At 37.5% G+C, this 27,967-nt stretch overlaps 3 protein-coding genes and 6 non-coding genes across 10 annotated transcripts; 2 read left to right on the forward strand and 7 right to left on the reverse strand.

Moving 5' to 3' along the window:
- Positions 1–1,233: 1,233 nt before the first annotated feature.
- On the forward strand, positions 1,234–11,360 carry LOC122650764 (protein BREAST CANCER SUSCEPTIBILITY 1 homolog). Its single transcript, XM_043844149.1, has 15 exons — positions 1,234–1,404; positions 1,815–1,868; positions 1,991–2,061; positions 3,106–3,219; positions 5,007–5,509; positions 5,978–6,088; positions 6,239–6,898; positions 6,977–7,387; positions 7,512–7,615; positions 8,593–8,779; positions 8,882–8,982; positions 9,140–9,266; positions 9,345–9,510; positions 9,618–9,736; positions 10,942–11,360. Exons 1-15 carry the CDS (start codon positions 1,349–1,351, stop codon positions 11,287–11,289), a joined length of 3,132 nt encoding a protein of 1,043 aa, XP_043700084.1. The 5' UTR covers positions 1,234–1,348; the 3' UTR covers positions 11,290–11,360.
- A 1,266-nt stretch (positions 11,361–12,626) lies between these two features.
- On the reverse strand, positions 12,627–12,699 carry TRNAE-CUC. The gene has a single exon. It is a non-coding gene; the product is annotated as a tRNA-Glu (tRNA).
- A 95-nt stretch (positions 12,700–12,794) lies between these two features.
- On the reverse strand, positions 12,795–12,867 carry TRNAE-CUC. The gene has a single exon. It is a non-coding gene; the product is annotated as a tRNA-Glu (tRNA).
- A 92-nt stretch (positions 12,868–12,959) lies between these two features.
- On the reverse strand, positions 12,960–13,032 carry TRNAE-CUC. The gene has a single exon. It is a non-coding gene; the product is annotated as a tRNA-Glu (tRNA).
- Positions 13,033–13,126: 94 nt separating this feature from the next.
- On the reverse strand, positions 13,127–13,199 carry TRNAE-CUC. The gene has a single exon. It is a non-coding gene; the product is annotated as a tRNA-Glu (tRNA).
- Positions 13,200–13,294: 95 nt separating this feature from the next.
- Positions 13,295–13,367, reverse strand: TRNAE-CUC. Its single transcript has one exon. It is a non-coding gene; the product is annotated as a tRNA-Glu (tRNA).
- A 2,477-nt stretch (positions 13,368–15,844) lies between these two features.
- Positions 15,845–20,694, forward strand: LOC122652606 (factor of DNA methylation 1-like). Of its 2 annotated transcripts, XM_043846390.1 has the most exons (6): positions 15,845–15,950; positions 16,028–16,241; positions 17,593–17,753; positions 19,377–19,592; positions 19,709–19,921; positions 20,079–20,694. In XM_043846390.1, exons 2-6 carry the CDS (start codon positions 16,064–16,066, stop codon positions 20,355–20,357), a joined length of 1,047 nt encoding a protein of 348 aa, XP_043702325.1. In that variant the 5' UTR covers positions 15,845–15,950; positions 16,028–16,063; the 3' UTR covers positions 20,358–20,694. The 2 variants fall into 2 exon arrangements, with proteins under 2 accessions (XP_043702325.1, XP_043702324.1); XM_043846389.1 differs by lacking the exon at positions 15,845–15,950 and having other exon boundaries at positions 15,963–16,241.
- On the reverse strand, positions 18,307–24,925 carry LOC122652607. Its single transcript, XM_043846391.1, has 4 exons — positions 24,778–24,925; positions 23,874–24,680; positions 21,019–21,023; positions 18,307–18,318 (listed from the first exon to the last, which is right to left on the reverse strand). Coding segments are annotated over exons 1-3 (894 nt in total). The 5' UTR covers positions 24,863–24,925; the 3' UTR covers positions 18,307–18,318; positions 21,019–21,021.
- On the reverse strand, positions 21,255–21,328 carry TRNAN-GUU. Its single transcript has one exon. It is a non-coding gene; the product is annotated as a tRNA-Asn (tRNA).
- Positions 24,926–27,967: the final 3,042 nt, after the last annotated feature.

Raw genomic sequence — 27,967 nt, forward strand, 5'->3', positions numbered from 1 at the left:
TGTTGAGCATCTCTTTCGTACATATCTCAAGACTCCAAATCCAACACATTGATATATTATTCGTGACAAACCACATTGATACACCAAAACACAAAATGCCTAACAATTACATAAGGACCTCTCAAGTCAAAGGACCATTCGTGAACTATGAATGAGAATCTTGTTGATTAAATATCTGACACTATTTCATTCAAGATTCTTAAGTGATCATATTTGTATTTTGGAATCATCATTCAAGAGATCACACAGTGTGACAACTATATGAATGGAATGCCCAAGTTCGTCCCTAGTTGTGAACATTTTTAGGTGAAAAATATGTGGACAATCACAACTCGATAATATCATGCATAATAAAATGAATTAAATAAATTAACCATTTGTATTTGCTAAACATACTTCCAATAGGTATGTGAGAGGGGGAGCAGCGAATCGTTATCCTCTCTTATTACAGCACGATGTTGTAACGCATCGTGCGGTGTTGCAGAGGCCATGTGGCATAGTAGGCCCCACATGGTGCTAGATGGGAGAGATATATAGTGCACGGGAAGTGGGGTTGTCAGAGGGGTAACTGTGGAAAGGGGCCATGGGTAATTTAAGAATCGTCAAGGATATTAGGTGGTCGTTTTCTTTTATTGGGTAATGGAAAAAAAGTTTGGACTAGGACATTTTGAGTAAATAAACGGTTTAGGGTAAAAGTTCTCTGAGCTGTTGGCGTAGGTTACACTAGCATTTCTGTGTGTCTATCTCTTCTTCACATGAAATGTCCTTGCTGCCCTTCAATCTATGATATCATTTTATCGTACCTCATAGGTGGGATTCTGTATGTCACTTACCCAGGAACCCTCTTCCATACGAAAAAATGGTAATTTGCCCAAGGAAAGAAGAACGCTGCTTGGGCCTCCACAGCCTGCACGTATGTGTTAACTAATAGAAGTGCACGAGCAAGCATCGACTTAGGTGGGGTTTCCATCTTTTCATGGGGCAAGGTGGAACTCCGTCTGGTAGCGTTCTTTTTTCTCTTTGCCCAATATCGACGGGCCATCGGTTTGGACAAAATTCAAAACCGGAGGTAATTGAATTTGAACCGCGAAAGTTTTGACATATAAAAGTTCCGCGGTAAACTTTTTAAAGTTTCGCACGAGTGAATCATTTGAAATCAAATTCCCGCGCCATTTATGTGTGCTTTGGTCTTCCTGTTCATACTTCATACTTCATACTCTCATAATTTCATTAGTTTGTCTTTGTTTTTGCTCCTGGTCTTCATTTAAGCTCTTGCCTCTCTTGTTTCCCCTTGCGAAGTTTTACTTTTATCTTTCGATCGGAAAAGCAGCAGAGGAAGGTCTCCACAATGGCGGATATTGCTCACCTGGAAAAAATGGGTAGAGAGCTCAAGTGTCCCATATGGTAATCTCCGCTCCGAAAACTCTCAATCATCTGTCATGGGTAGTAAGATTTATTCTCTCGGGAAACCATATATGAAGTCTGAATCTTCAAATTTTTTTCCATTTATCTTTCCTGGTTCGACATTATTTTCTCTACAAAAGTTGTGTGTGTTTTGTCAGAGATTTCAATCCATTTCAAAATCCGTCGGAATTTGAACTATTCGCTTAATGTTTTCTGGTTCATCGATTAATTCAGTATCAACTTACCTTTTCTCGAGATGTTGTTTTCTTTTATTTTCTCTTTTTTCATTTTTATCCCCCTTTTCCTGGAGAACTATATGTGAACCTTGAAGTTACTCTTATCGGTGCTTTCAATTGAAGAAAATGGTTTAGATTTTAGAATCTGATTTTCTGTGATTTCCGGTTTTGCAGTTTAAGCCTGCTGAATTCAGCGGTTTCACTCACCTGCAATCATGTGTTCTGCAAGTAAGCTCTGCTGATTCAATAGATATCCGTTTTGTGGTATTTGTTTTTTTTTTTTTTTTTTCTTCTAATAATGAAATACGATCGTGCATTATTAATTTGTTTTTGATTCTGTTTTTTTGCAGTTTATGTATTTTGAAATCCATGAAGTCAGGATCAAACTGCCCGGTTTGTAAAGTTCCGTTTCAGAGGAGAGGTAAGTGGACTGGCAATCTTATTCACAGGGAAATTGAAATATGATATCAGATAGTATTGATAATATAAACAGTTTTCATCATTGACACAAGTTTCTTTTCTTTCATTTATGTAAAATGATGATCTTCAGTGTATAGTCCCCAAAATTTACTTGCATACTGCATAGATTTATGGAGGCTGGTGGTTTGGGAGTGCAAAGGGATCAAATAATTTTCTTTAGTTTGGTGTTTTGCAAAATACTGCTGTTTCCCAAACTGTAATATCTTATCAACAAGTAGAAGATTTAAACCTCCAAAGATGCAAAATAACAACTTGAGAAGAACCAAACATGGAAACAAGTGGCAAATTGTGTTTTATTGCAGGTTTATTCTTCAATCAGTTATCCAACCCCATTCCCCTCCCAAGAAAAACAAAAAGAAACCCATTTTCCATAGAATTTCCACATTAAAAAAAATAAAAATAGAGCAGTCTTTCTTTTCGGTACTGAGTTTGACTTGCTTAATCAATTCTAGAGCAGTAATCTGAATCAGTTTCCCATGGTTATCGGTCCCTTAAACTAAGGGAATTTTGGAGCACAGAGAAGAGGCTCCAAATACCACTTTAGCAAATTAACAGATGTACTATGTTTAGTAAAATAAAGTGGAAAGGTCAAGAGGTGAGAGGTTAGAAAATTCCTTTAATTTTCTCAACCAAGGTTTGTTGGTAGAACCATCCTTCATGAAACCTGACTGACCCAAACTTGATAAATACAAATTGGATATCTAAACAGACTCTTATTTTTCTATGCCTCTATAGTCTTAGTCTACTATTTTGCGGCCTCATGTCTCTCAAAAAGGTATACAAAAACCAAGAATTTGATTTGCTTTTGCTTATTTTAGTTCTATTCCAAATCATGGGTACTATATCTAACAAAAAATAGGTTGGTAGGTATTCTCATGAAAAATTATGTACATTGTTGAGATGGTGTTTATGTGGTTTTTTCATTTTGCAACTGTATGGATGCTGTTGCTCTCCCTCCTATTTTAATTAACTGTTCTGGCTGCAGAGGTTCGACCTGCTCCTCACATGGATAACTTGGTAAACATTTACAAAGGCATGGAAGTTGCTTCAGGAATCAATATATTCACCACCCAGATTGCACCAGCAACCAACATTTCTGGTAAGACTAAGAAGTATTCATCTGTAACCAACATATCTGGGAAGATAAGAAACATTCAACTGAAATACAGTGGCTTCATTGAAGCTGTAGAATTGTCAGGCAGTCAAATAATCTTTTACCTGTACAGAAAACAGCACATGGAATCTGAGGCCTTGGCTTTACCTAAGCATCTACTTAACAGGCCAAACATTGGCCTAGACCTCCCAGTCCCTCTCACATTGTACATCTTAATGAGGAAAAGAAAACCATAATTGTAAATATGTATTTTGATTACTTGGCTGTCTTTTCCCAGAAATCCTAATATTGTTCTTTGATCCATTTTCAGTTTTTGATGTATTTGATGATTGATATGTTACAAGACATGCATATGGTACATGTATTTGTTATGTACTGGGCAAAGAAAAAATGAAAGTGAAAGAGCATCAGCATGATTTGATTTTGCCTTTTTTCTTCTAAATAATGCATTAAAAATGATAGTTTACTAATACATAGGAATGCATATATCTACCTCACAACAGAACAAGAAGAGCTCATACAATATTTTATTGGTTGGGTTGTCACCTTGCCAAAATGATACCCTAGGTGCATCCTGGTTGCTTATGTGTACATCTCTGTGCCTAGTTACCTTGCCTGTTTAGCAATCACCTATGCCATGTCACTGAAGCTCCACTTGGTATTTCCTTTTTCAATGGGCATTGCCCAGTTGATAACCGGGGTTGCTTCTGCTGCTCTGTTCAGAAGCCAATATGATACAGTATGGGAGAAGATCAAATGCTGACTCTTAGTTCAGGAAATTAGAGGTCAGATTTGGGAATTCCAATAAAATGTTTGCGGCACAATTGAAGTTGAATAATTAAAATCCAATTTATGGAAATGGATTTTTGGGTACAAAGTTACATTGGAGAATGTCTGCCCAGTCCCATAGCTTTTCTAAGGAATGTTTTGTACTTCTATAAAAATAAAATACTAGCACCTAACATATTTGTCCACACACCATTTTTAAGGCCAAGGTGCCCAGGATGGGTGCCATATTAGGTATACTTGCCATATTCTAGTATGTTTTCCATATTCTAGGGGTCTTTTATTCATGTATGTTTAGTTGACTAGGCTTGAGTGCTTCTATACACAAGACAACTAACTGCCTTGGGCATCAAGGCCTACCTTGTTGCCTAAGCAATGCGTTGACAACTGTCTTACTCCAATCCATATGTTTCCTAAGAACAAGTATGTTTCTTAAGAACAAGTGCATGAATTGTTTATGTTATTATATCCATGGACGAATCTAAAAAGAGGATATCTTGGACGTCAATGGGATTTATATGCCATAAACCTGTCTGGATGTGTCAAACATTGACATGCATGTTGGCACTGCTGAACATTAACTGCCATTTTTTTTAAGAAGAGGAAGGGAGGAAAGCAGAGATTGGTTGTATAAAAGGGCATATTTTAAATGCATTTGCATAAAGTGGAAACAATATTATAGTCGTACATAGGTGAATGCTTGCAAGAAATAAATTTGTTTATAATTGTTTGGAAGGTACATTACTCTTCCACTGGTGGCATCCCAAAATTAACATTTTCATATTAAATCCATTGGTAATTCACTCAAAGTCTATATATCACATGCATTTGGTTGTACTATGAATGGAGTTGGTTTTGTAATCCCAGAACCATATCAGATCATTAGTAAATTAGTGTGGATTTCACGATTCATTTTGGAGGGAAATACATCCTAATTTAATCTTATGTGTTCTATTGTGTTTTTGGTTTGTTTTTGTTGTTGAAAGATGGGCAGAACCAGGGTAAAGATAAGAGTGATTTGGATAATCCGGATATTGGTGGGAATTCCTGTAGAAAAAACAAGAACGAAAGAAAATTCAAAGGGAAAAATATAGAACATGTGAAAACCAATGAAAAGATTCCTAGTCCTCACCTGGTAAAACCTTCTTTTCCAGCCAAGAAAAGGGTACATGTGCCACATTATCCTCTGTCTGAGACCCCAACTAGGCCCAAAAGGTCAGATGCAGGATTTGGTAAATCTGTTGAACAAGAGCTACTGGATAGTTCAGTCCTACCAAACAAGAAGCCTATTATTACAGAAGCAGGAGAGCCCATATTGTCTCCTTTCTTCTGGCTAAGGGAAAGAAATCCTGAGGATGATGATGACACGGATAAGTTTTGCAGTCAACATACTGAGGGTGATATTGTCACGGATACACCACAAAAGGCTCCTTCTTTTAGCGATCTAAAGGATTCAGATGATGAGACTCCCACTACAATGACAGTCAATGTAAGTATTCAATTACAATCACAAACTCATCCATAGAGCTGGTTTAGTTGAATTAATTGGGTCAAATTCAGCTCTTGGTGTAGCTGTTTAATTAGATGGACAGACTCAGAATACACTCCAAATCCTACTGCCAGGTTTGGTGGTTTGACTAGCTTGTTTTAAACAAGTATATATGGCAGTTCAGTTTCTTGTAGAGTGACACATCGTAGAATAGGATCAACCCCCTCTACTAACTTGCATAGGTTAAAATGTTCCAAGCTGACCCCTAGCCTTTCTGATTTATTTTAGAACTCTCTACCTTCTTCAACATTCTGTAACCTGCATTTGTGTCACTCTACAACATTCTGTATAGTGTGTCCATTCTGAGCCAACATAAATAAGGCTTACATGCTTCAATCAGGTAAAAGTAATCAAATTCTTTTTTGCCATTTTTATTCTTCGCTTATGTTTTTGTCTTACTTTTTGAAGGAAGAAGTGCACAATGGATTCAAGGCCGTAGATGCTTTTGACAGCGAAATGTTTGAATGGACACAAAGAGCTTGCTCTCCTGAACTTTTTTCAACACCAATTAAGAAACAGGTGATGCATTTGGCTATGCGAATTCAACAATTTTTTTTTAACTACATCAATATGCCACCTAGAACTCTATGGTTAATCTCCTTTCTTCCCCCCCCCCCCCCTCTTTAAATTAGCTCTGCTGCTATTTATTTGATAATAAATGATGTGCAGGAAGTAAATAAAGATGAACTCTGTGTTATTCAAGAGGAAAGTGATGCGACTTTGCATGCTTGCACTACATCTCCTCATGGAGGAGGAACCATTTCAGAAAAATTGAGAAGCATTAGTGCCAAACAAGGAGCTGAAAACAGGAATGCAGATTTGTCTAATCCTGTACCCTCAACAAATAAAAGTGTCAAGGTCCCAAAGGAAAAAAAAAAATCCAATAAAAGGGCTAAAAGAACCAATGGAAGGTCCCAAAGGAAGCGTCTTAAACTATCATTAGATGGAGGTCATGGAGAAGTACCTATTGATTCAAGCGAAATCGAAAATTTGAATGAAGGGAATAGATGTAACATTAATGATGATGCTTTAAATTTGGTGGGAAGAAACATTAGGAGGGGCAAAAAGACCAGTTCTATTGCTACTGTTCTAGGAAAAGCACAAAATGTTCCTACAGAATCAATTGAAGCAAACATTCCAAAAATCAGGAATCAAGGAGGTGACAATGTGGGTTCAGAGTTCGCTGTTTCTTCTGGTGAGGGGCCTAGAAATGATGAAAATTTAACTTTAAGGTGTAAAGCTGGGAAAGGCAGTGAGATTGCCGATGCTCATCCGAAGAAGCATCCTAAAAGAACAAAAAGCCAAAGAGTTGATGATGCTATTGCCAAGGTGCTTAATGAAACTCATCATCAGAAGAAGCATCCAAAAAGAACAAGAAGCCAAAGAGTTGGTGTTGCTATTGCCAAGGTGCTTAATGAAATTCCTATGAATGCAAACCAAGAATATGAAAATATGCATGTCCAATTGCCTCTCTCCTCTTGTCTGAAGGCGAATAATAGTGAGACTCTTAATTTGGGTGAGAAATCTGACACAATGGCTAAATTGAGGGCAAAGAGAAGGAAGAAGAGATTGAATAACTCTACTGATGCTAAGTCAAAGGATGGGTCAGTTGATGAAGTTTTGGATGATTCTAACAAGGATGCTACAAAGAAGACTGAAAGCATTGAACACCTTAAAGAAAATCTTAAGGTAGCTCACAGAAAATCAGAAACAAATGATAAGGTTCTTGCTGTCGCTAATGGTGGGTTTCTGCGTAAATGTGAGACTGCTCCTAATCAAATTCAATGTGCTTTCTGTAAGTCTTCTCAAGATTCAGAGGTATTCCCAACTTCATTATAATTATTCTTTCTTAATTTTTTTTCTTCATTTCTCTCTTTTCCTTAAATGCCTAGGCTTTAGATTTTATAAAAGATTTCGAGTTAATATATAAAATAAATTACAGGCTTCCGGAGAGATGATGCACTACTTTAGAGGCAAGCCAGTTGCTTTGGATTATTATGATGAGGGATCTAATGTTATTCATTCACACAAGAATTGCACTGAATGGTATGAAATACTTCACATGAAAGACAATTTTGAATTGTTAATTTGTGCTCATGCTCTTAACATTTATGGACAGCCTTAACAGTGAACTTTAACTTGGTTGAATTGGATTGTATTTTAATCATAGTTTTGAAAGCCAGATGGGCACTAAGTGTCAAAACATGGCAAGTTTTGGCCCAACTGGTTCAATCCTTTTTTCTTTGCTCCAGTAAGCCAAGAGCTTGAAAAAGTTGTTGGTTTTGACCTCTTTGTGAAAGCCATCCTGTTTTCTCTTCATATTGATGGGCTAGTACCAAATTTGGTTTTGCATTCGCCCAAAATTTTTTTTGTTTTGTTTTGGATCAGAATGTGATGTTGCCTTGTTCAGGTTCAAACTGATTCAATTGGCTGGTCTATTTCCAAAGCTGCAATATTACTTTAGTCAAGTTATTTTATCTAGGTTAGGAATTAAAACTGCCTCAATGTGGTCTACCTTACGAGTGTATTCACTGATAAATTACTGATATTCTGCTCTAGTCAACATAGATGTTGTCTAAGGGAATTATGGTAGCATACATGTATTTTTTTTAGGCAAAAGTTTTCATAAACGGCCGTGCATGTGCACGATCGGTGTTAATCGCAGTCAGATTGGAATAAATGCTCATTTGAAATGATATAAACACCCCTGTCCCCCTTATTTGATGGAATTGATGGAAGAATCTCCCGTGTATGAATACCTTTCCCTTTTTTTTTAATTATTCCTTATCAATTCATACATGTAAGACAGATGGTAGCATGCATTTTTTTATAAAATTATTCCTTAATAAAAAACGCCTTCTTTCATTAGTTTAATATTTGTAATACAGGAATATTCTGTTTGTGTATTTGATTGGCTTGAGTAAATTATTTAGGCCTGAGGGATTGGTTTTGGCACAAACTTTCCAGAGTTGATTATTCCATTTCATTTCCAAATGTATAATCTCTTCAAAATTTAATTACAGGGCACCTAATGTGTATTTTGAAAATGATACTGCTGTCAACCTTGAAACTGAATTAGCAAGAAGTAGAAGGATTAAATGCAGTTGTTGTGGGATCAAAGGTGCTGCTCTTGGGTGTTATGAGAAAAGCTGCCGCAAGAGCTTTCATGTTCCTTGTGCAAAGTTAGTTCCACAATGTCGATGGGATGGTGTAAGTTTAGTTTGATTGAAGACTTGTATTCACTTTAAAATTAGTGTCGGACTGATACTTATAGATCAATAAGAATTGAAAAATGGATATTTCCTTCAACAGGAGAACTTTGTGATTCTATGCCCTCTTCATACTTCTTCTAAATTGCCTTGTGAAACTTCTGGACCTCAAGAGAAAAGCAGGAAGAGGCCTATTCCAAAAGGGTGTGTTTGGATATTCTCCTTTTTTTTTTTTTTTTTGTTTTTTTTTTTTTGATATTTGTTTTTGTCAGGTATATCTTGAAGCATGCCTAAAATTAAGTATTAACTTACAGGATGTTATTTATTCATCTTTTGTGATTGTATCGAATTGAATGTACAGGGAGTCCCATGCTAGTAAAATCAAAGCACCAGTTAAACATGATTTGACTGTTAGCCAGCAATGGAAGCATTCTGGATCTTTTAACAAATGGGTTTTTTGTTGCTCATCCCTTGCTGCAGCAGAGAAGGTAATTCAAACAACTTGAGTAGCCTTTGATGGGATCCTGAAGAGTCGTTAAGAAAAATATTAACAATTGGAACCACAGGAAACTGTCTCTAAGTTTGCAAAATTGGCTGGTATTTCGGTGGCTAAGACATGGTGTTCCAGCATCACCCATGTCATTGCATCTACAGATGAGAATGGAGCTTGCAGGAGAACTTTAAAATTTTTGATGGGTGTCTTGGAAGGCAAATGGATAATGAAGATTGACTGTAAGCAGCATTGTTTCTGTACACAGATTTGTCAAGCTTTACCATTCTATTTATATGTTTCAAAAAAGTTAGTCTGACAGTTCATATAACTGATATTTTGTATGCAGGGATTAAGGCTTGCATGGACGCATTGGGACCTGTTAGCGAGGTTCAATATGAAATCAGAGAGGACATCCATGGAATCAGGGATGGCCCTGGGTTAGGAAGGCTACGGGTCCTTAACAAGGTATGTATCTTCTTGTAGAGAATTACTTTTACAGATTTGTGAGGCTAGAATTTAGTTCTTTCTATTGCAATTACTACTGCAAAATTCAACTTTCAAGCTTCAAAAAACCCAAAATTGGCTGAAGGATGACAGTATTTTTGTACATCAGGCCTTTGCTGAGATCTTTAAGATTTTGACATGGGAGATAAATTTTGTTAATTGAATTTTTAAATTATTAGAAATTATGGGCAACCTTAGAAAAAAGATAATTTTCTACTGTTTCTATATAGGAAGAACATTTCAAATATCAAAGAAACATTTTTTGAAAAAATAAAGGACAAGAAAGATATAAAAAGAGCATAAAGTCTCAATTAGCCATTAAATGATTTGGAGAAAGAACAAATTGCTACAGCAGAATACAAGTAAGTTAGAGCTGATTGTTTCTGCCTTTTTGTGCCCTGTCCTTGGTTGAAATGGTAAGGTATTACATTAGGTGGGCTTAGGTGGACTGTAAGAGAAGAAAGATTATGACTTGAGCAGAACATGGTTTTCACGCTTGGGGTGGAAAACCATAACTCTTGACTTGAGAAACCCTACCTAGGAAGGATAATTCAGGCAAGTCACTGGTGATTCAACCCAGCCAATATTTTTATTAATGATGTATACTACTATTTAGTTAAAAATGAAACTATTGGGGGATCTGCTAAAATTAGGCAAACACCAAGAATCATAATTTCCATAATCCTAAAAAATGCATCGATCCCATTGACGATTTTTTTTCAATGTTCAAAAATAGTAATGATTTATGTGAATTGCTTCAAATAAAGAAAACCACTATACAGATATATTTCTCCCTTACTTGGCTTGACTCCATGATTCTAGAGAAACATAGGTTTCATTGATCCAGTTCACATACATTTTCCTGAGTCTCCTTGAATTATGACCCCGCTTTGGGCCTAAGCCAGGTCCTTTTCCAAACTCATCTTAGCATCCAATACAGAAGCATCTAGGTAACCTGACCTATAGGTTATATCATCTGTTTCATGCGCTTGTATCCATGGCCTGGGTTCCTTTCCACCCCAATTGGTCATAATCTTTTTCCACAGTTGCAAGGTTAATAAAGCTTGGAGTTCCTATTCATCTCTTATGCTTCCCAGTGCAGATGGGCTTCGGGTTGGGGATCAGCTACTGATAATAATGTCTATTACATTTGATTTTTTATGCAGCAACCGAAGCTTTTCAATGGGTTCACATTCTATTTGATGGGAGAATTTACACCTTCATACAAAGGTTACCTGCAAGATCTAATATTTGCAGCTGGAGGAACTGTTCTACAGAGAAAACCCATTTCAAAAGACCAGGGAGTACTATTGTCTGAATCGTCAAAATCGATCTTCATAATTTACAGCCTTGAGCTACTAGGCAAGTCTGATCCTGTAAATAAGACCACTGAGATCTGCAATCGTAGAAGGGCTGATGCAGAGGCTTTGGCAAATTCAGCTGGAGCTAAAGTGGCGAGCAACTCATGGGTTTTGGACTCCATTGCTGCCTGTAAGTTGCAAAGCCTTGCATGATACTTGATTTTAGTTATTGGACTGGACTGGTCTGTGCTATGTATAAGAATTTCATGTAAAATGTTAATTTTCTTTCTTTTCTCTTAATCTCTTCAAAAATTTTTTTTCTTTCATTTCAATTCGGTTCCAGTTTCTCTACAAGGAATATGCCATATATTAATTAAAGGACAGAGTTTTCCTCCACCCATAGAGGACAGTTACCCACCATCCTAGGGTTCACAAACTCCTTCTAGGGTTTTAGTATGTTTCAAAATACCCTCTCGATACCCATTCCTGCCCTCCACCCACGGTGAATGGGATTGAATATCGAACCCTCACATGGCTTGAACAAAGTATATAAGTTTGTGGTAAAAAAAACATTACTTGGTTGCATGGATCCTACCTTTAAACATAGAAGTGTGAAATTATCACCCTCCTCTCGTGAAATCAAGAATCCCATCCATGTTGATATCCCTATGCATTTTCTCATTGGCCCCCCACACTGGTGCAAGGGCAACACGACCATGCGATGATCTCTTGCTCTAAGCTTATTTAGACTGATCAAGAAGGAAGCTTCACCTTCATATTACATGATATGGGAAAAGTTTTTCCCATTTGATGGTGTGGAGGGAATCTCCTACCCTCCATCAATCATGGCATGAGAAATGTTTTAAGGAAAATTGTCTAGATCTACTTAAATAAGAAAATAAATTATAAAACAAGTAGGGTTGAGTTTGGTTTATACCTAAATTTCTGGTAAACTTATTTGTTTTGTAATTATTGTTTTAATCTAAGAAATTGTCCCATGGTTATATCCAACAAAAGATTCAATGATTTGGGAGGGTAGGGAAAGAGTGTTAATGCAAGATCCACATGGTCAATCATATATGAGGGCATATGACAGCATCTTTTTGTCACTGTGGATCTTTTTTTCCAAAGGATATTTATGTTGGAAAAAGTTTTTCTTTCACCAACTCACCTGCGAATCTAAAGTCATCAATACTCCTCTTATATGTTGAAGGCCTGGAATACGTTTCACTATTCCTGAACACCCATCTAGAGTTTGAGGGAATACTTGAAGTTAAGAGGGATGGAGAGGAGGGATTACCTGAGTCACTGGAGAGTGCTGTCTTTCCTGACCATTTTCTCTGATCAACCCGTGAGTTGCAAGCAGGGCTGGGTAGGAGAGAGAGAGGAGGTGGAGGGAGTAAGCTATAAAGAAGGGGGTGTGGCTGAAGCCTGAAGCCTGAAGCCTGAAGGTGGAGGTGGGAGTGTGGGACAGGGGAGGGAGAGAAACCACTCTACCAAAAGATGTATTTTTGTAATTTCATTTCAAGGGTATAAAAAAAACAGGGGAATTCCGTTGCCGGGACTTGAACCCGGGTCTCTCGGGTGAGAGCCGAGTATCCTAACCAACTAGACTACAACGGAATTTGGGATAAGGAATGGAGAAGATAAAAAACACTCTACCAAAAAATGTATTTTTGTAATTTCTTTTCAAGGGTAAAAAAGCAAAAAAAATGAAATTCCGTTGCCGGCACTTGAACCCGGGTCTCTCGGGTGAGAGCCGAGTATCCTAACCAACTAGACTACAACGGAATTTGGGACAGCGAAGGGAGAGGACCAAAAATACTCTACCAAAAAATGAACTTTTGTAATTTCATTTCAAGGGTATAAAAAAAACAGGGGAATTCCGTTGCCGAGACTTGAACCCGGGTCTCTCGGGTGAGAGCCGAATATCCTAACCAACTAGACTACAACGGAATTTGGGACAGGGATGGGAGAGGACTAAAAATACTCTACTAAAAAATGTATTTTTGTAATTTCTTTTCAAGGGTAACAAAGCAAAAAAATGAAATTCCGTTGCCGGGACTTGAACCCGGGTCTCTCGGGTGAGAGCCGAGTATCCTAACCAACTAGACTACAACGGAATTTGGGACAGGGATGGGAGAGGACCAAAAATACTCTACTGAAAAATGTATTTTTGCAATTTCTTTTCAAGGGTAACAAAGCAAAAAAAATGAAATTCCGTTGCCGGGACTTGAACCCGGGTCTCTCGGGTGAGAGCCGAGTATCCTAACCAACTAGACTACAACGGAAGGTTGAGATGGGAAAGCGAATTTAAATAATTCACCAAATGTTTAATGAGCCTTCCGTAGTTATTCAACCCTATCATTTTCCATATGATAGATCAAGTGGTGCTTAAGTTAAATTTTGTGTAGGAAGGAAGTTAGGGATCAAGTCTTTAGTCTTGGAAAATTTAAGATTTAAAAATCTAATAAGAAAAATAATCTTTTAAAAAAAGGTGGTATAAAACAAATTGTCAATCAAAAAAAATTATGAGGAAATTGTATTACATGAAAGGAAGGGGTAAATGATTTAATTTGGCTTCAAAATTTGACCTAACAATTTAGACCATGTCCTCAAATAGAAGACTATGGCACTTAAGTACTGTGTTAAGCTTTCTTTATCATCAAATTGTATCTATGTTGCTATGATTAAATCACTAATTATGTCAAAAAATCTATTTATAAAAAAAAATATGGATTCTAATTAGAATGGATGATTTTTGCAAATAGTTCTCACTTCTCACTCTCTCACATAAGTATATATAATTCCAAATGGAATGGTAACTGTAGGGAAAACTAACTATTTTTATTTCCAAAATAATTAAAGGTACAATACAAACAAATCATAAACATACTAAAAGGGGGAAAAAATTAAAGAAAATGGCATAGCACCAATTATCCCTCTCATGGTCTTCCTGAGCCACCATAGTCTGGGAGCTTCAGGTGGGCATGGCTTAGGGGAAAAGGGCTGAAGTGGCTCTTTCAATTCCCAACAACCCTTTTTAATTTACATGGAAAGATCTGATGATGAAATTATCGGTGCATGATTTTCAAGTTTGAATCACAATGAAATCTTACATTCATAATTTGTAGTGAGGAAAAATTCGATGAATATACTTTAATTCACCTTTACCAAGTCAAAACAAGTAAACAACCATGAAAAAGATATGTTTCATGTTCTAATCCCAACAAAGAAGAATAGTTGTAAGGAGAAAAATAGAAGATAACTATTATTAAAATCAATGGACAGATAGAGTTTGTAGCAAAATCATTAGTATTGGGATCTCGTATCGGTGGATCAACAGTATTGGCCAAGGGTAAAAAGGTAAAGAATGGAAATCAAGGGTAAACCGTTCGATCTAATCCAATACGGGGCAATTTGAATCAAGTCGAGACCGATCTCATATCCGATACCGATTCCTAAAACAATGGTGCTTGGTATCGATACCTGCTCGATCTTATCTCGATTATGGCATGTCTCTCGTTGGGGCAAATCTGTCCAGAAAACAACACATTTTTGTAACTTAAATTGAGTGCTAAAACCATCTTGTACATCTGAGAGGTAACAATGTGTCCGATATGTTTCCATAAATACCCCTCCTCTCATTATAAATGGTAAAAATCGGATTGGTGGTTACCTCTCACATGTGCGTGCACCTGCACATACGTGTAGAGGAACCGAATTCTATATTTATAACCATGATCCCATCTATATAGGGAAAAAAAAATATTCTACAATGCCTTAATCCTGTGGTGCCTTGCAGTTTGGGTTTGAGAGCTCGACACGTGGAAGATGCGACATCATACAGTGCCGAGGCCTAGAAGAAAGAAAAAAAAACTGAGTCAATTGAGCTAGCACCGTTGGTTGAAGCATCTTCCCGTGTCGAGCTCTCAGGCCGAACTACAAGGCACTACAAGATAAAGGAATTACAAAGGATTTTAATCCTCTATATAGTGGGTCCCACTCCGGGTTTAAAAATCCGGAATTGAGATCTAGATCGGTTCTGGTCGATCAGGGATTCAGAATCGTCAGGATCAGTAGGAAATTGAACAAAATAAGGCCAAAACATGCCTTAGGCCCTTAACCCTGTTTTTTGTATAAAGATCCCACGAGCCGGATAGACCAGAATGCCGATCCAGATCTGTTCCTGAAACGCTGGTCCCACTCCAGAACAGCAACTGGGTCCCGTTGTCGTGGCAGGAGTTGCAAACGGGGATGGATATTGGATAAAGGGCAAGTTTATATCCTAGGTGTAGGCCGGGCCTGTGTGGGCATTTGGGGCCCTGGGCTGGGCCTAATATTTTTCATTAGCCCATACTTGCACCCTTGGCGCACCCTATATTGTATGCTAATTTAATATTGCTCTTAGGCTTGGGAGGATGAATTTTCCTCCTCCTATAGGTAATGCTATCACAATCATCTAAACGAACTCAAAGTGTGTGACTGTGAACTGAAGTGAAAAGGTTCTGATCGGTTTCCACTTTCCCTTCCGTTAACTGTTTCCCTCTATTATTTCCTTCCCATTTTTCTGCATTTTGAGAGATTAGCAGAAGATTTCATTTGCAAACCTGGAAGAACTGCCTCTTCCCAAACGCTTGACCGAAGGTATTCTTCTTCTTATGTCTTCTGAGCATAATTTTGGTTTTGCTCTGTTTGCAATTCATGCCTTTTTTTGTGAACTCTATTTTCTCAACCAAAAAAAAAAAAAAAAAAAAGAATTTATTTTGGGTTTTGCGAGGTTAATGGGTTTGATTTAAAGCTGTTCTTCATCCACACATTTTCCATGGTACCCATAATTTGCTTTCTTTTTTACTCTTTTCCTTGTGGTGATTATTGCACGTTTTTTTGCTCCAACTACATCTCATAGTTGTCAGATCTTGTAGGTTCTCAAATTTCTGGAGATATATTGATTCTTTACAAAGTTGTCTGGGATTTTCGTATTCAAATGGCGAGCTACATGCATGATGAGTCACAGATGGGAAAGCTTGTGTATAATTTAGCGAAAGAAATAGATGTCAAAAATGGAAAGTTGGAAGAAATGGAACGCAAATATGCAGAACTTTCTGCATCATATGGTAGGTTAATGGAGGAGAAACTGAGGCTACATCAAGCTTACATGGACGGTATGCTATGTTCTGCAATTAGTTTTCCCCCTTTGTAAATTACTGTTCTAAATGTATTTCTTCCACCATTTGCTGTGAATGGATGGATTAGCCACTCTCTTAGTGCTCACTTGAATATAATTTCTTTTTTTGGTAAGAACTTGAATATAATTTCTCACATGTTAGGATTAATGGCTTTTGGCATCCAAATAAGACCAGTTTCAGCCTAGCATCTATTGCAGCAAGAAACCGAGTCGTCCTTCCGAGGATGAACTGCACAGAAGAGCAAACAAATAAGGGAGGGCCGGCCTCGTCCAGTGGGGATCTCTGATGCTTAAGTCAGATTTATTCGCAGCAGATAATTCTGAGAGTAGAATTATAAATTGTTCGATCGCCCTTACCTTGTCCATGCCTGAGTATTTATAGGCCTAGGGTTGAGGACGGTCATGGAGAGTCCCACTTTGGTATGTCTTTTAGTTTAGGTTGGAAATCCGATAGCAGAGTCCTTTTAGGAAAGTCCTTCCTTTTCTAGGAAGAGTCCTTTTTCGGATATGTTGCCTTGTTGGATTGCTTACTTGTCGGGCAAGTAAGTAGATTTGCTGAGCTGGCAATCCGAAGATCTTGGCTTGGGATCATTGATAGGTAAGTCGATGATCAGGTCGGCCTCATGTTGCCTTGAACCGAGGGGTTCTGAAGTCGACCTGTGGAGTCGGCTTGAAGTATTGGTCAAACTTATGTTTGGTGTCTTGAGAGAGATTCCGTTGACTGACCTCTGGGCTCGGCTTCGGCGGAACATGGGGATGAGTGTGATGGCCGACTATAAGGGTTGGTTCACACGTAACTATTGCTTGCTGATCAGACATGCCTCCTCACCCATATCGGGTTCTATGAATTTGGACGATTTACAACCGTACAGGCCGGTCCATCTATGTCCATTCGTTGAACTCGGCAGTATTGTATTGAAGGTTCGGCTCGGCCACAGGGTGGTCTGATCACATACCGATCCTCTGTTGCCGCGTGTCACCACCTAATTGGTGATTGATAATTTAACTCATCAGCTTGGAACCTTAAGTAGCTCCTAAAAATGTAATTGTGATGATTTTCTCACTAGAAATAGTGAATGAAAACTACGTATAATTGGTGGATACATTCTGAGGATAGAATAATAGGCTTCAATATATATATATATATATATCTAAATTTTGCATTTTTTTTTATTATGCTCAGCTGTTGATTTTTGAGCTCTAGATGACATACTCTTATGCAGTAAATGTAACAGACTCTCAGACACAGTTGACTACATTACGTATCACCTTACCTTTGCTTCCGTAACTATGTGATCTTATTTTGGTATGTGTTTTATTTTCCTTAGAAATGAGGAAGATGCAGTACATAACATCCAATCCCTTTACGTGGTTTCTCCAAAAGAATAACAACTTAGATTCCGACTTTGAATCTCGAAGATTAGAACTTCAAGCTAAAGAAGAGGGGAAGTGTGAGGCCCAAGATGCCCTGAATGTGGAGAAGAAAAAGGTAAATATGCTAGTTGGGCTATTTTTTATATTTAAATTAAAATTTCCAGCCATTATTCGCTACTATGAAATCTTAAGTTTGGAATTTTAAGCTGATATTCTTCTATGGGAAGTACTTACTTCATTGCCATGATTCCTAATGTTGTGGAGCTAACAAGATGAAGGAATTCAGACTTATCGGTCTCTGTAACTCAAAGGGAAGTGACAATGCCCAGTGTAAAAAGGAAGCAACTTATAGAATGCTGCAGGCATTAAACCATGATATTGCTGAGAAAGAAAATGAAATAGATAAAAAGTCTAATTGGTCTATGTCTCGAGATCAGAAAACCTCATCATTATTATCATGTGAAAATTTTGGTGGTTGGCAATCAATTGACAAAAATGGTGTGTGGGCGCAGTTGTTCTGCCACATAGAAGAGTGATGAGGGAATTTGACAGCTGGATATCTAAAATGGTCTAATAGGCCACCTGTCAAATTTCAGCTTCAAGGTCAATCAGTTACCTTTCCATCTACTTCCATGTATGTCCATGCACCCCTCGTAGTCCTGTCCATCCTTTTGGTAATCCTGGATTTTTTCATCTTTGTTTTGACATGTGGCCAACTCTGATTGAGCTGAAACTTGACATGTGAGCAGGGGACCTCGGGTTCTACCTGCATAAAATTTCAGCCCCCATGATGTGCCACGTGGCAGATCTAGGAGCCCACCCCGTGGGTTGCCATCCACTAAAATTGCTCTCATATTATATTATATTATATTTACATATATATATATATATATATATATATATATATATATATATGTATGTATGTATGTATGTATGTATGTATATTGGATCTCTCCATGTATCTGTGATGAACATTATTTATGTTTCTCCATTGACAAAACAATAATGCGAAAAGCAATATTGTTTGATACTGCTACAACATAGGGAAAAAGAAGTATTAGGCAAAATTGCCTCCAAACTAAGGTAAAATAATTGGATTCAACATCATATGTGAGCATATGTATATCAGTATTCTCAACGATAATGTATTCTTGATTCAGACTAGCCATCTGGCTCATGGAAGATCAAAGCTTCAGCTTGTTGGGTCCATCCATAACACTCCATTATGGACCAATAAGGGTTCCAACAATCCAGCTATTTGGATATCTTGTTCTCTTTTTATGTTGCTTAGGTTAATATTCCTGTACTTGCCACAAAACAAAGATAACGTTTGTCTATAGTATTTCTACTACAAACAAACAGGAATATATATTCCAAAGTTGTTTCACTACTAGTTTGCAACTACATTATGTACATATTTTTCTTATTCAGAAGATCTTGATAGAATGACATATTCCGTACATGTTTCACCATAGTGTTTATAACCTTTGGTTTGTTATGAATCTGCGTGGTGAAGTTGCCATAGTTTTATTGTGATATTGTGTCATATCCTTGTAATGTGTTATGTTTTGGTATTGCAAAAAATATATGCACATTGAAATGTGAACGTGTTGGATTGTGTGTCATGGTGTTTTTCTTGATATCTTATTTATTTGATATGCTACCTGTTTTGACACCTCAAAAAATAAATAAAAATAAATAAAATGAACTTGATCATCTTATTGCATCTGGACTGCAGCAAAAGCTAAACACAGTGAAGGGAAAATTGCCTGCAGTACAAGATATGGGAACTGCCAATTTTTACCATTTGCAGCAGCAGATTGAAGATCTAGTTAAAGAACTAAGAGAAAAAGTTGAAGAAATGGAAGATATGGAAACCCTAAATCGGACTTTAATGGTTAAAGAGCGCAGAAATAACCATGAGTTACAGGAAGCACGCAGGGAACTGATAAATGTAATGATTTTCTTTATTATGTTTTTCAAGCTGCATGTCCCTATTTTATGCTATGTGCTGCTCTTCCCGGCTTCCTTGATGTCTAAGTCCACCATAAGTGTTTTTCTTAACCACAGGATTTTGAAGAATTATTCAATAAAAGCACCAAAATTGGGATCAAGCGATTGGGGGAGATCAACGAGGAACCATTTCAAGAAGTATGCTCGCAGAAGTTCTCATCTGAAGACTGGGAGGTCAAATATGCTGAGATATGCTCTTTTTGGCAGGAACAAATTAAAAATTCAGATTGGCATCCTTTTAAAAAGATTCATGTTGATGGAACACTGACAGTATGTAATCAATCTCCCCAATCTGTGAATACTTTTCCCATTTTCTGTTTCTACTGACCATATCTTTAAAATTCTGCTCATAGCTACTGAAAAAAGATGTAGAATTCCAAAACATATTTTATTTATCATTATGATGTATAAGTGCTGAGAATTGCAGGAAACAGTTGATGACAAAGATGAAAAATTAAAAAAGCTCAAAGAGGAGTGGGGTGACAAAGTATATAATTCTGTGACCACAGCATTGTTAGAGTTAAATGAGTACAATGCTAGTGGGAGATATGTGGTTCCAGAGCTGTGGAACTTCAGAGAAGGAAGAAAAGCAAGCTTGAAAGAGGTCATCCAGCACATTCTCAATCCGCTAAGGACCCGGAAGCGCCAAAAAAGATGTGACCAAGGCCAGCATTCATTTCAAATTAGGGATGTTATTCTGCTTTGACCTAAAAGTAATTTGGAATCTCTTAGCTATGCTGAACGTTCGCTGGGTTTACTCATTGAAAGACTGGCTCTATGTTGAAGGAACAGCCCTTGTATAGGGCTATTCAGATATTGATTTGGGACTTCATATTCGTTTGCTATCCCTGGAACAGGAAAAGTTCCAGGGTTTATCCAGTTTTCATAAGCTTCATATTTTAGATGCTGTATTTGTATTCTGGCTTTTCTTTGGCCATATGAAGCCTTGTAGAGATATATGCTACACCATTCTGTAAGGGAAGATCATACCCATAAACTATCTCTTATTAATTTATTAGTTGAAAGTTAATGCTGTTGCCATTGATGATCTACTCACTGGCCAACTGGAACAAATCATTTTATATTTTTGGCCACTGCAAACCTTAGATGATATGTCCTTGCTTTGCCAAAGTCTGTTGTTTTTCAAGGTAATAACAGTTGCAGCTAATGCTAGCTATACAGTTTGGGACTTTGCATTCCTGAATAATTATCAAAGAGAGATTTTTATGGGATGGCAATGATGTTAAGTGTGTGTGACCATTAGGGGTGGAGTTGGGCAGGTACTTGCTTTAACCCGACCCATTTCATTCCTAATTTTTATTCTTAAGATTGCATTCATGATTTGAGTTCAGTCGATTCAATTTGACTGTTTCTAAAGAGGTGCTACCAAAAAGCTTCTAGATGCTCAAAGGCTAAAACTTTCTAGGCTCTATCTAAGATGAGATATGCATGTTAATTTTCAATCAAAATGAAGATGAAATGTAGTTTCTGAAAATTATTAATATCTGAGAACTTGTTGAAAGAAGAAAGGGTGGGGGGGAGGAAAAACCATAAATCTACTAAAAAAAATCTTCAAAACAATCACAATTTAGAAAACAAAAGACGCTAGAGGAAGGGCTTGAACCTTCGACCTTGTGGTTAACAGCCACACGCTCTAACCAACTGAGCTACTCCAGCAGATGTTTACTACAAGACACTTTTTACTATTTAACTATAATAACCACTTCTTTAAAAAACTCAAACCTTTGTTCCTAAAAGAAATGATTTCAAAGATGAAATAGAACTTAGAATGTCAGACCTATAATCTAAATCTTATATTTTCATAGTATATATCAAGCAGAAAGTTCTTTGCAGTGGTTGGGGAAGGCCCATTGCCGACAGTTGAATAGATATGGCCTAGATTAACCATATGTTAATTTTTAGAGCAAAATATCCTGCCCAAAATGTATTGGCATTTCCCTTATATTTTGAGCAATCCGTTTAGTTTTCGATTCATTCACAAATTAAATTTTTTTAAATGAAATTTCAGGGTTTTATTTTGCCATGTAACCAACTCTTTTGAGGTTCTATCTATCCACAAAAATTTTTGGTCTCATTCAAGGTACCACTTAGCAAATATTAAGGCTAATAGGAAGTTTGTTTCAAATGACTTAGTTGTGTATATAATCCATTTGTTAAATTACACACCATTAATTCATGTTCTTGGTTTCATTATCCAAGAACTTGGATAATGGATACATGTTTGTGTTTACCAACTTGACTTGGTTAGCCATTTTTCCTCTCCTTTTCCAATACATGTTAGACTTAAATTGATCTGAAAATTTTTAGGTAGAGAGGGGATGGTGCATCCTAGCTAGCAACCTGTGAACGATTTGAGTCCCAAGTGTGCTATCAAATTGCAGCATTTTGAAGGGGTCCAATCATTGTGTCACTTCACCTTTGGAGAAGAACTCTTCGTTCTCTACAGTGAAGGAAAACTTTCACCTAATTTTATCATAAGAAAATAATGAAAGAGTTGATTGAATACACAACGGAATATAAACAATATCACATAATGAACCTTAAGGCATGAATATAATTTTTGTCATCGCCATAGTCCGTTGTAAATCTATGTATAGGGAATCTGATCCGCCGATTTGACCATTAAAACTTTTTCAAAATATTTATAAAATGAGAAAAGGTTGGGTATGTTAGCACCCTATGTCTCTCTCCTCTTTGAAGGGTAAGGGAGTCATTTTAAAGGGGGGGAGGGAGAGAGTGATAGACACATAGGGTGCACCGCTAGCATACCCATCCCTCCCCCTTATAATATAAATATTAATATATTTAAAAAATGTTTTTTAACTATTTACATAACGTGTCATTGGATCCTATTAAGTCTAATCAAGTACAGATACTCACTCTTTGATATTCTTCCTTTAGAGTAGTGGATTTTTATCGAACACCTCTTTTGTTTACATCCAAGCACCATGAATCAAACACGCCGATATATAATCAGGGAGAAATCAACACACCAAAATTTATTATGCTTAAGTGTAATGATGAAAACCTTTCAGGTCAAGAGACCAATTATAAGCTACAAATGAGAATCTTGTTCCTTAAACAACTAACACTTATCAATTCAAGATGCTCATGTGATTTGGTTCAACGTACACACATATGTATACTCACACTTGTATCTCAAAATCAATATTTCAATTCTAAGAGTACATACTATGATTATCACATGAACATAATGCCAAAGACCACTGGATCAGATCACAATGACATCTCTGATTCATTGTGATATGAAGACAACTCTTCTATGACCACTGGAATGTGATATAATCCTCTTTGTTATTAAAAAAAAAAAATGGTCGTAAGACAATTACTTAATTCTCACCTTCATTTTCTTGCTTTTACCTTTCAGCCTAGAACAAGAAGGATAATTACTGTTTCCATCATTACAGTCCTAATCTTCTCAAAACACTTATCTACATTTTGAATTTTTTAAACTCACGTGGTATCAGATCAGATTGTCTGTATACCAACCATATGAGACACAGGACCCAAAATTTGAGAGAGTTGATGCAATGAGTGCGCTTCATGGCCTTGAACAGAAGGTTCCATCATTACTCGTGCTTCATCATAGTGTACTCCCACTAGTTGTGTCCACTACCTATCTTATTGAAGATGAATGTAAATCATCTCATCAACCAATTCAAGTATATCTTATCAGTATCTACAAGAACTGATGTATGAAATCTTTACACTCACCAACAATAGGATGCCATTCAAATTCTACACACACACACATGCACAAACAGACAGACAGAGAGAGAAAGAGCATGTAGGTTAAAATTTTTAATTGGATACAGTACAATTGGTTTATCTATTAATAATAAGGAAGAAGGTTCTTTGACCAAGCAGCATAGAGGAGCACACCACCAAGCTGTGTCAAAACGGTATCTTGCTTGGGAGGCCAGCGGGTCATTTCATGTTTGGAGGAGAGAGATAGACACATGAATGCTAGTGTACCCTGCTCAGCGGCACAGAGAATATTCTCCCTAATGATAATAACAACAATCCCAAACAGTAAAACTGGGTACATATAAATATATATATATATATGAGATAATGCACTAGTACTACAACTAATACACCTCTCTGCTCACTAGCTGAGATCAGGCAAGAACTGAAGGATTTCCGTCATTAATTTCAGTATTAATTGGGCTCAATTAACAAACCTTCATCTCAAAACATTGAAACATATGTTCCAATGCCAATAGCTCCTCCGCGATCTCCACCGGTTGTTCCTTCTCCTGGGTGATTCGCTGTTGAAACTCATGAATCTTGTTCAAGCCTGCTCTAACATCTACAGCTATCTCACCCATCTTTTCATGAAGTATTGCATTCTCTTCTTGTGCATCTTTTAACTTCCTCTTCAATGATCGATACCCATCAAGGGACTTGAGTAGCTGTTCTGAAAGAGCTCTGTTTCTCTCTTGAAGAGCTGCTTTACTTTGAGCTTCTCTTATTCCACTACAACTCTCCTTATGCTCAGCAGCACAAATCTTCACCTTTGCCAACAATTTCTCATTCTGTGCTCTAACATCATTAAGGTGCTCCTCTGTATCATTCAATTCTTGAACCTTTCTAGCTAGTTCAGCAACCATTATCTCCTTCTCTTTCCCCAAACTTGAAAACATCCTTTCAAGGCTCTTCCGGGCTGCCATGCTCGCGCTAAGCTCCTTCCTTAGCCTCTGTTCTTCACTGGTAATCGGTTCCGGTGGCGGTGGCCTCTTGTCCTTTGGTATATGGGTTGACTTGAACTCCGCCGCATCAGTCCGGCGAATATCAGTACTGCACCGCCGCAGCTCTGCTTCCCTTCTCTTTCCGAAAGACTCTGTTTTCTGGATCCGATGTTTAACATCGTCAAGAATTGATATCATCCCTGCAACTCTTTGCATTTTCCTTCCATCATCTCTATTACCAACCCCATTATGATCTTGGACTAATTTCAATAAAAGCTTAATATTTGTTGCAACACCTAACAATTGAGCCAAACACACAAAGAGGGATTCAAAAATTAAATGCTTTAGAACATAGATAGATAGATAGATTGAGAAAGGGAGATTTAGAATTACCTTCTAAAGTATGTTCTTCAGGGCAAACGAAAGAAGCCGATGGAGGGAGTAATTCAGGAGACGAATTCGCACGGGTCTTACTCATAATCACAAAAAAATAAGAAGATGAGATCAATAACAAAGAAAAAGATTTGGTTCTTCAAGGACAGGAAAATTAACAAGAAGGAGAAACAGAAAAAAAGGGTTTTATTTTTGTTGTAATCAATATAAATTCTTGCATATTCTTTTATCTGTTAAGGATAGATCCAAGAAAGAGAGGAAAGTCCTTCTTCTTCTTCTCTGGGTTCCAACCTTCCTCTCTCTCTCTCTCTCTCTTTCTCTCTTTCTCTGTTCCTCTTCGTATTGTGTTCTTTTGTTGTATTACCCATTTGGGGGGAGGGAAAGGGGTTGGTTTAGAGTTGTTAATTCTCCTGAAACTGTGGGTGATGCATGGTTTGACCCTTTCTATGGGCAGTTGGATTGCTTCACCTTCTCATACAATAACAGCTGGTGACCCTCACGTCTAGATGGGGTTGACTTTTGACCACTGATTCAATGATTGCATCAAAATGATAAAATTATATATTGTGTCTTCAGCACCACCATTCATATGGATATTATATAATACATTTGCCGGTTCCCTTAGTGTGTAGACTCTTTACCTTCTAGTCAAGTTGAGATTTAGATCCCTAAAATCAAGTCCTGTAGTGGTGAGACCCTCGTGCATTGGGTACATAATTTTTAAAACTCAGATTGTCTATATTTTGATCATATGAGAATTATGACCCAAAATCTGAGAGAGTTGATGCAGTGAATGTGTTTCGTAGCCTTAAATTGGACATTCTGTCAGTAATTGTGCTAGAATTGATGCAATGGGCATGCTTCATGGCCTTGAATGGAAGGTTCGATCATTACTTGAGTTGGAGTTGATGCAATGGGTGTGCTTCATGACCTTCAATGGAGGGTTCCGTGTTCACAAATCTAACCCAACCAAAAAAAAAGTCAAGAGGCTCATCCCAATGAGAGAAGAACCGGCCAATCTAGGTTTTCCATGACACACCATGTGTACTATCTATATTCTATAACAACCTTTGAGTCACCTTCAATCCATTCATGTGCATTGGCTGACCCTTGACAGAACAATGAGATGGCAATCTGATCATTATATCATAGTTTTCCAGATCATCATAGGTTCGATTTGATAAACTACACCCAATTGACGATGAGGCTAGCTCAAGTTCTCGTACGAGAATCATTCTTAAATGCACTATAAAATACGCATAACCCGTCATGATAAATGTATTCAAGGTAGTATTCTTTTCTTTACTTAGATCTACAAGGAAATTAAGATATAAACAGGTCAAAGATTTGTGCAAGTGCCAAACTTTCCTCAAATATAAAAAAATAGATGCATGTGGACACTTAATGAAAGAGGTAGAGGCAGAGATGGTAGTAATGTTAATAGACCACAGGAATGTGTAGGTAATATGATGAGAGATTATTGTATTGGTACTAAAATATAAAACCATGTCTTCTATTGAAAAATCCAATAAAGAATTGCTTAGAGGTTAGGGCAGTCAAGTCTTCTAGTTATGACAAAATCCAGAAACCAACAGTTTTTTATTTTTCTTCCCCTCACTCATCTATGCATGAGAAGATCTCAATATCTAAAGGCAAAGGTAAATGTAATACAATAATCTCTTCCCTGGAGAGTCACAATCTGTTATTTCAACCACCACAATGCATCAAAAAGAAAAACTACTCAGTTTTGCATATTAAAAGGAACATTCACTTTCTATTCAAAATTTCACCGGGAGAGAGAGAGAGAGAGAGAGAACCCTGGCCTACTGAATTACTAGAAGGCATTGGAACTGAGAAGAGCTATGGAGGGAGGAAGAAACATTAGATCACTTGGAAAGCTGGTGTGGTCCAATATTGTCACATCAGAACTTATCCATAAGCTACCCGTTGGGATTTGAACATTGGAGAATCTAACCGCCGAACATTGGGTGTTAAGAGTTGTAACCGCCGCAAGTTATGATGGAGTTTTGTAACAGTCATCCCCACCAAATTTCATAACGGAGGAAATGGGGATTCGAATATCGGGTGTTGAGAATGTAACTGACGAACGTTAGATATTAAGAGTTGTAACCGCCGTACGTTACGGTAGAGTTTTGTAACAGTCCCCATGCCATAATTCATAATGGAGGAAATGGGGATTTAAATGTTGGGTGTTGAGAATGCAACCGACGAATGTTGGGAGTTAAGAATTGTAACCGCCGAATGTTATGGTGGAGATTCGTAACAACAACGACAACTCAGCTTCATCCCAATGAATTAATACCACAAGGTGTCTGATCTCTGTAAGTCAAGCATATGAACTGTTTGTTACAAGAGAATACAAGAGACCAGAATACCTATTGTGCCGAGGTATTCTGGAGTTCAGAGTTGTAGATTAGAACGGTCGGCGATCATATCTTCATCGTTGGGCAGTTTGCAATGGCAAGGATGATGGGAGCTCAAGGAGGCAATTTCCTTGTCTCCTTTTCTTATACACTTGTGATGATGTTTTTAGTAATGTCTTTGCTTGAAGTACAACATACCTCAGCGATATCGGTTTTCAAATGCCTCCAATGCATCAGATGTGTAATGAGGACTTTTCCACTACCTCTATGTAGTGTTGAATGTGTAAACTGTATTTCAGTGGTTCCCCCTACTTCAGATGCAAATTTCAATTGTATCGTTCGCTGTGCCAAATCCTCCTGTGCCAATTATATCAATGGTATTCTCTCTCTCTCTTTAAAAAAATGACGTACCTAGTGCACAAGGCTCCCGCCATTGCAGGGTCTGGGGAGGATCATAATGTACCTAACCTTACTCCTGCTTACACAAAGAGGCTGTTTCCATACTCGAACCCGTGACCAAACGGTCACGTTGGAGCAATCTTTACCGTTGCACCAAGTCCCCCCCCCCTCTCTCTCTCTCTCTCTCACTCTCTCTCTCAAATAGTAGCTTGACATTGTAAGTTATTTTGTATTGCAGATGATGATGATGTAAAATTGGAAGGGTGCTTGACTCCTTGTTCCAACAACTGTAGCAGCAACAAAGAGAATCCATTGTAGGAAGAAGTCTCATATGTTGTTGTAGTCAAAATCCTCAAATATGATATGAGAAACTTTGGGATAAAAGAATAGCCTTTATACATTATGGT

This window comes from Telopea speciosissima, chromosome 2 (assembly GCF_018873765.1).
Source record: "Telopea speciosissima isolate NSW1024214 ecotype Mountain lineage chromosome 2, Tspe_v1, whole genome shotgun sequence".
Taxonomy (NCBI): domain Eukaryota; kingdom Viridiplantae; phylum Streptophyta; class Magnoliopsida; order Proteales; family Proteaceae; genus Telopea; species Telopea speciosissima.

Bases quoted from the DNA above. Each gene is read 5' to 3' on its own strand.
- LOC122650764 (XM_043844149.1), top strand. From the start codon at position 1,349: ATGGCGGATATTGCTCACCTGGAAAAAATGGGTAGAGAGCTCAAGTGT. The intron at 1,405-1,814 runs GTAATCTCCGCT...CCGGTTTTGCAG, and splicing joins GAGCTCAAGTGTCCCATATG to TTTAAGCCTGCTGAATTCAG. The intron at 9,267-9,344 runs GTAATTCAAACA...TTGGAACCACAG, and splicing joins CCCTTGCTGCAGCAGAGAAG to GAAACTGTCTCTAAGTTTGC.
- LOC122652606 (XM_043846390.1), top strand. From the start codon at position 16,064: ATGGCGAGCTACATGCATGATGAGTCACAGATGGGAAAGCTTGTGTAT. The intron at 17,754-19,376 runs GTAAATATGCTA...TCTGGACTGCAG, and splicing joins TGAATGTGGAGAAGAAAAAG to CAAAAGCTAAACACAGTGAA. The intron at 19,593-19,708 runs GTAATGATTTTC...TCTTAACCACAG, and splicing joins CACGCAGGGAACTGATAAAT to GATTTTGAAGAATTATTCAA.
- LOC122652607 (XM_043846391.1), bottom strand. From the start codon at position 24,862: ATGAGTAAGACCCGTGCGAATTCGTCTCCTGAATTACTCCCTCCATCG. The intron at 24,681-24,777 runs GTAATTCTAAAT...CTCAATTGTTAG, and splicing joins TGAAGAACATACTTTAGAAG to GTGTTGCAACAAATATTAAG.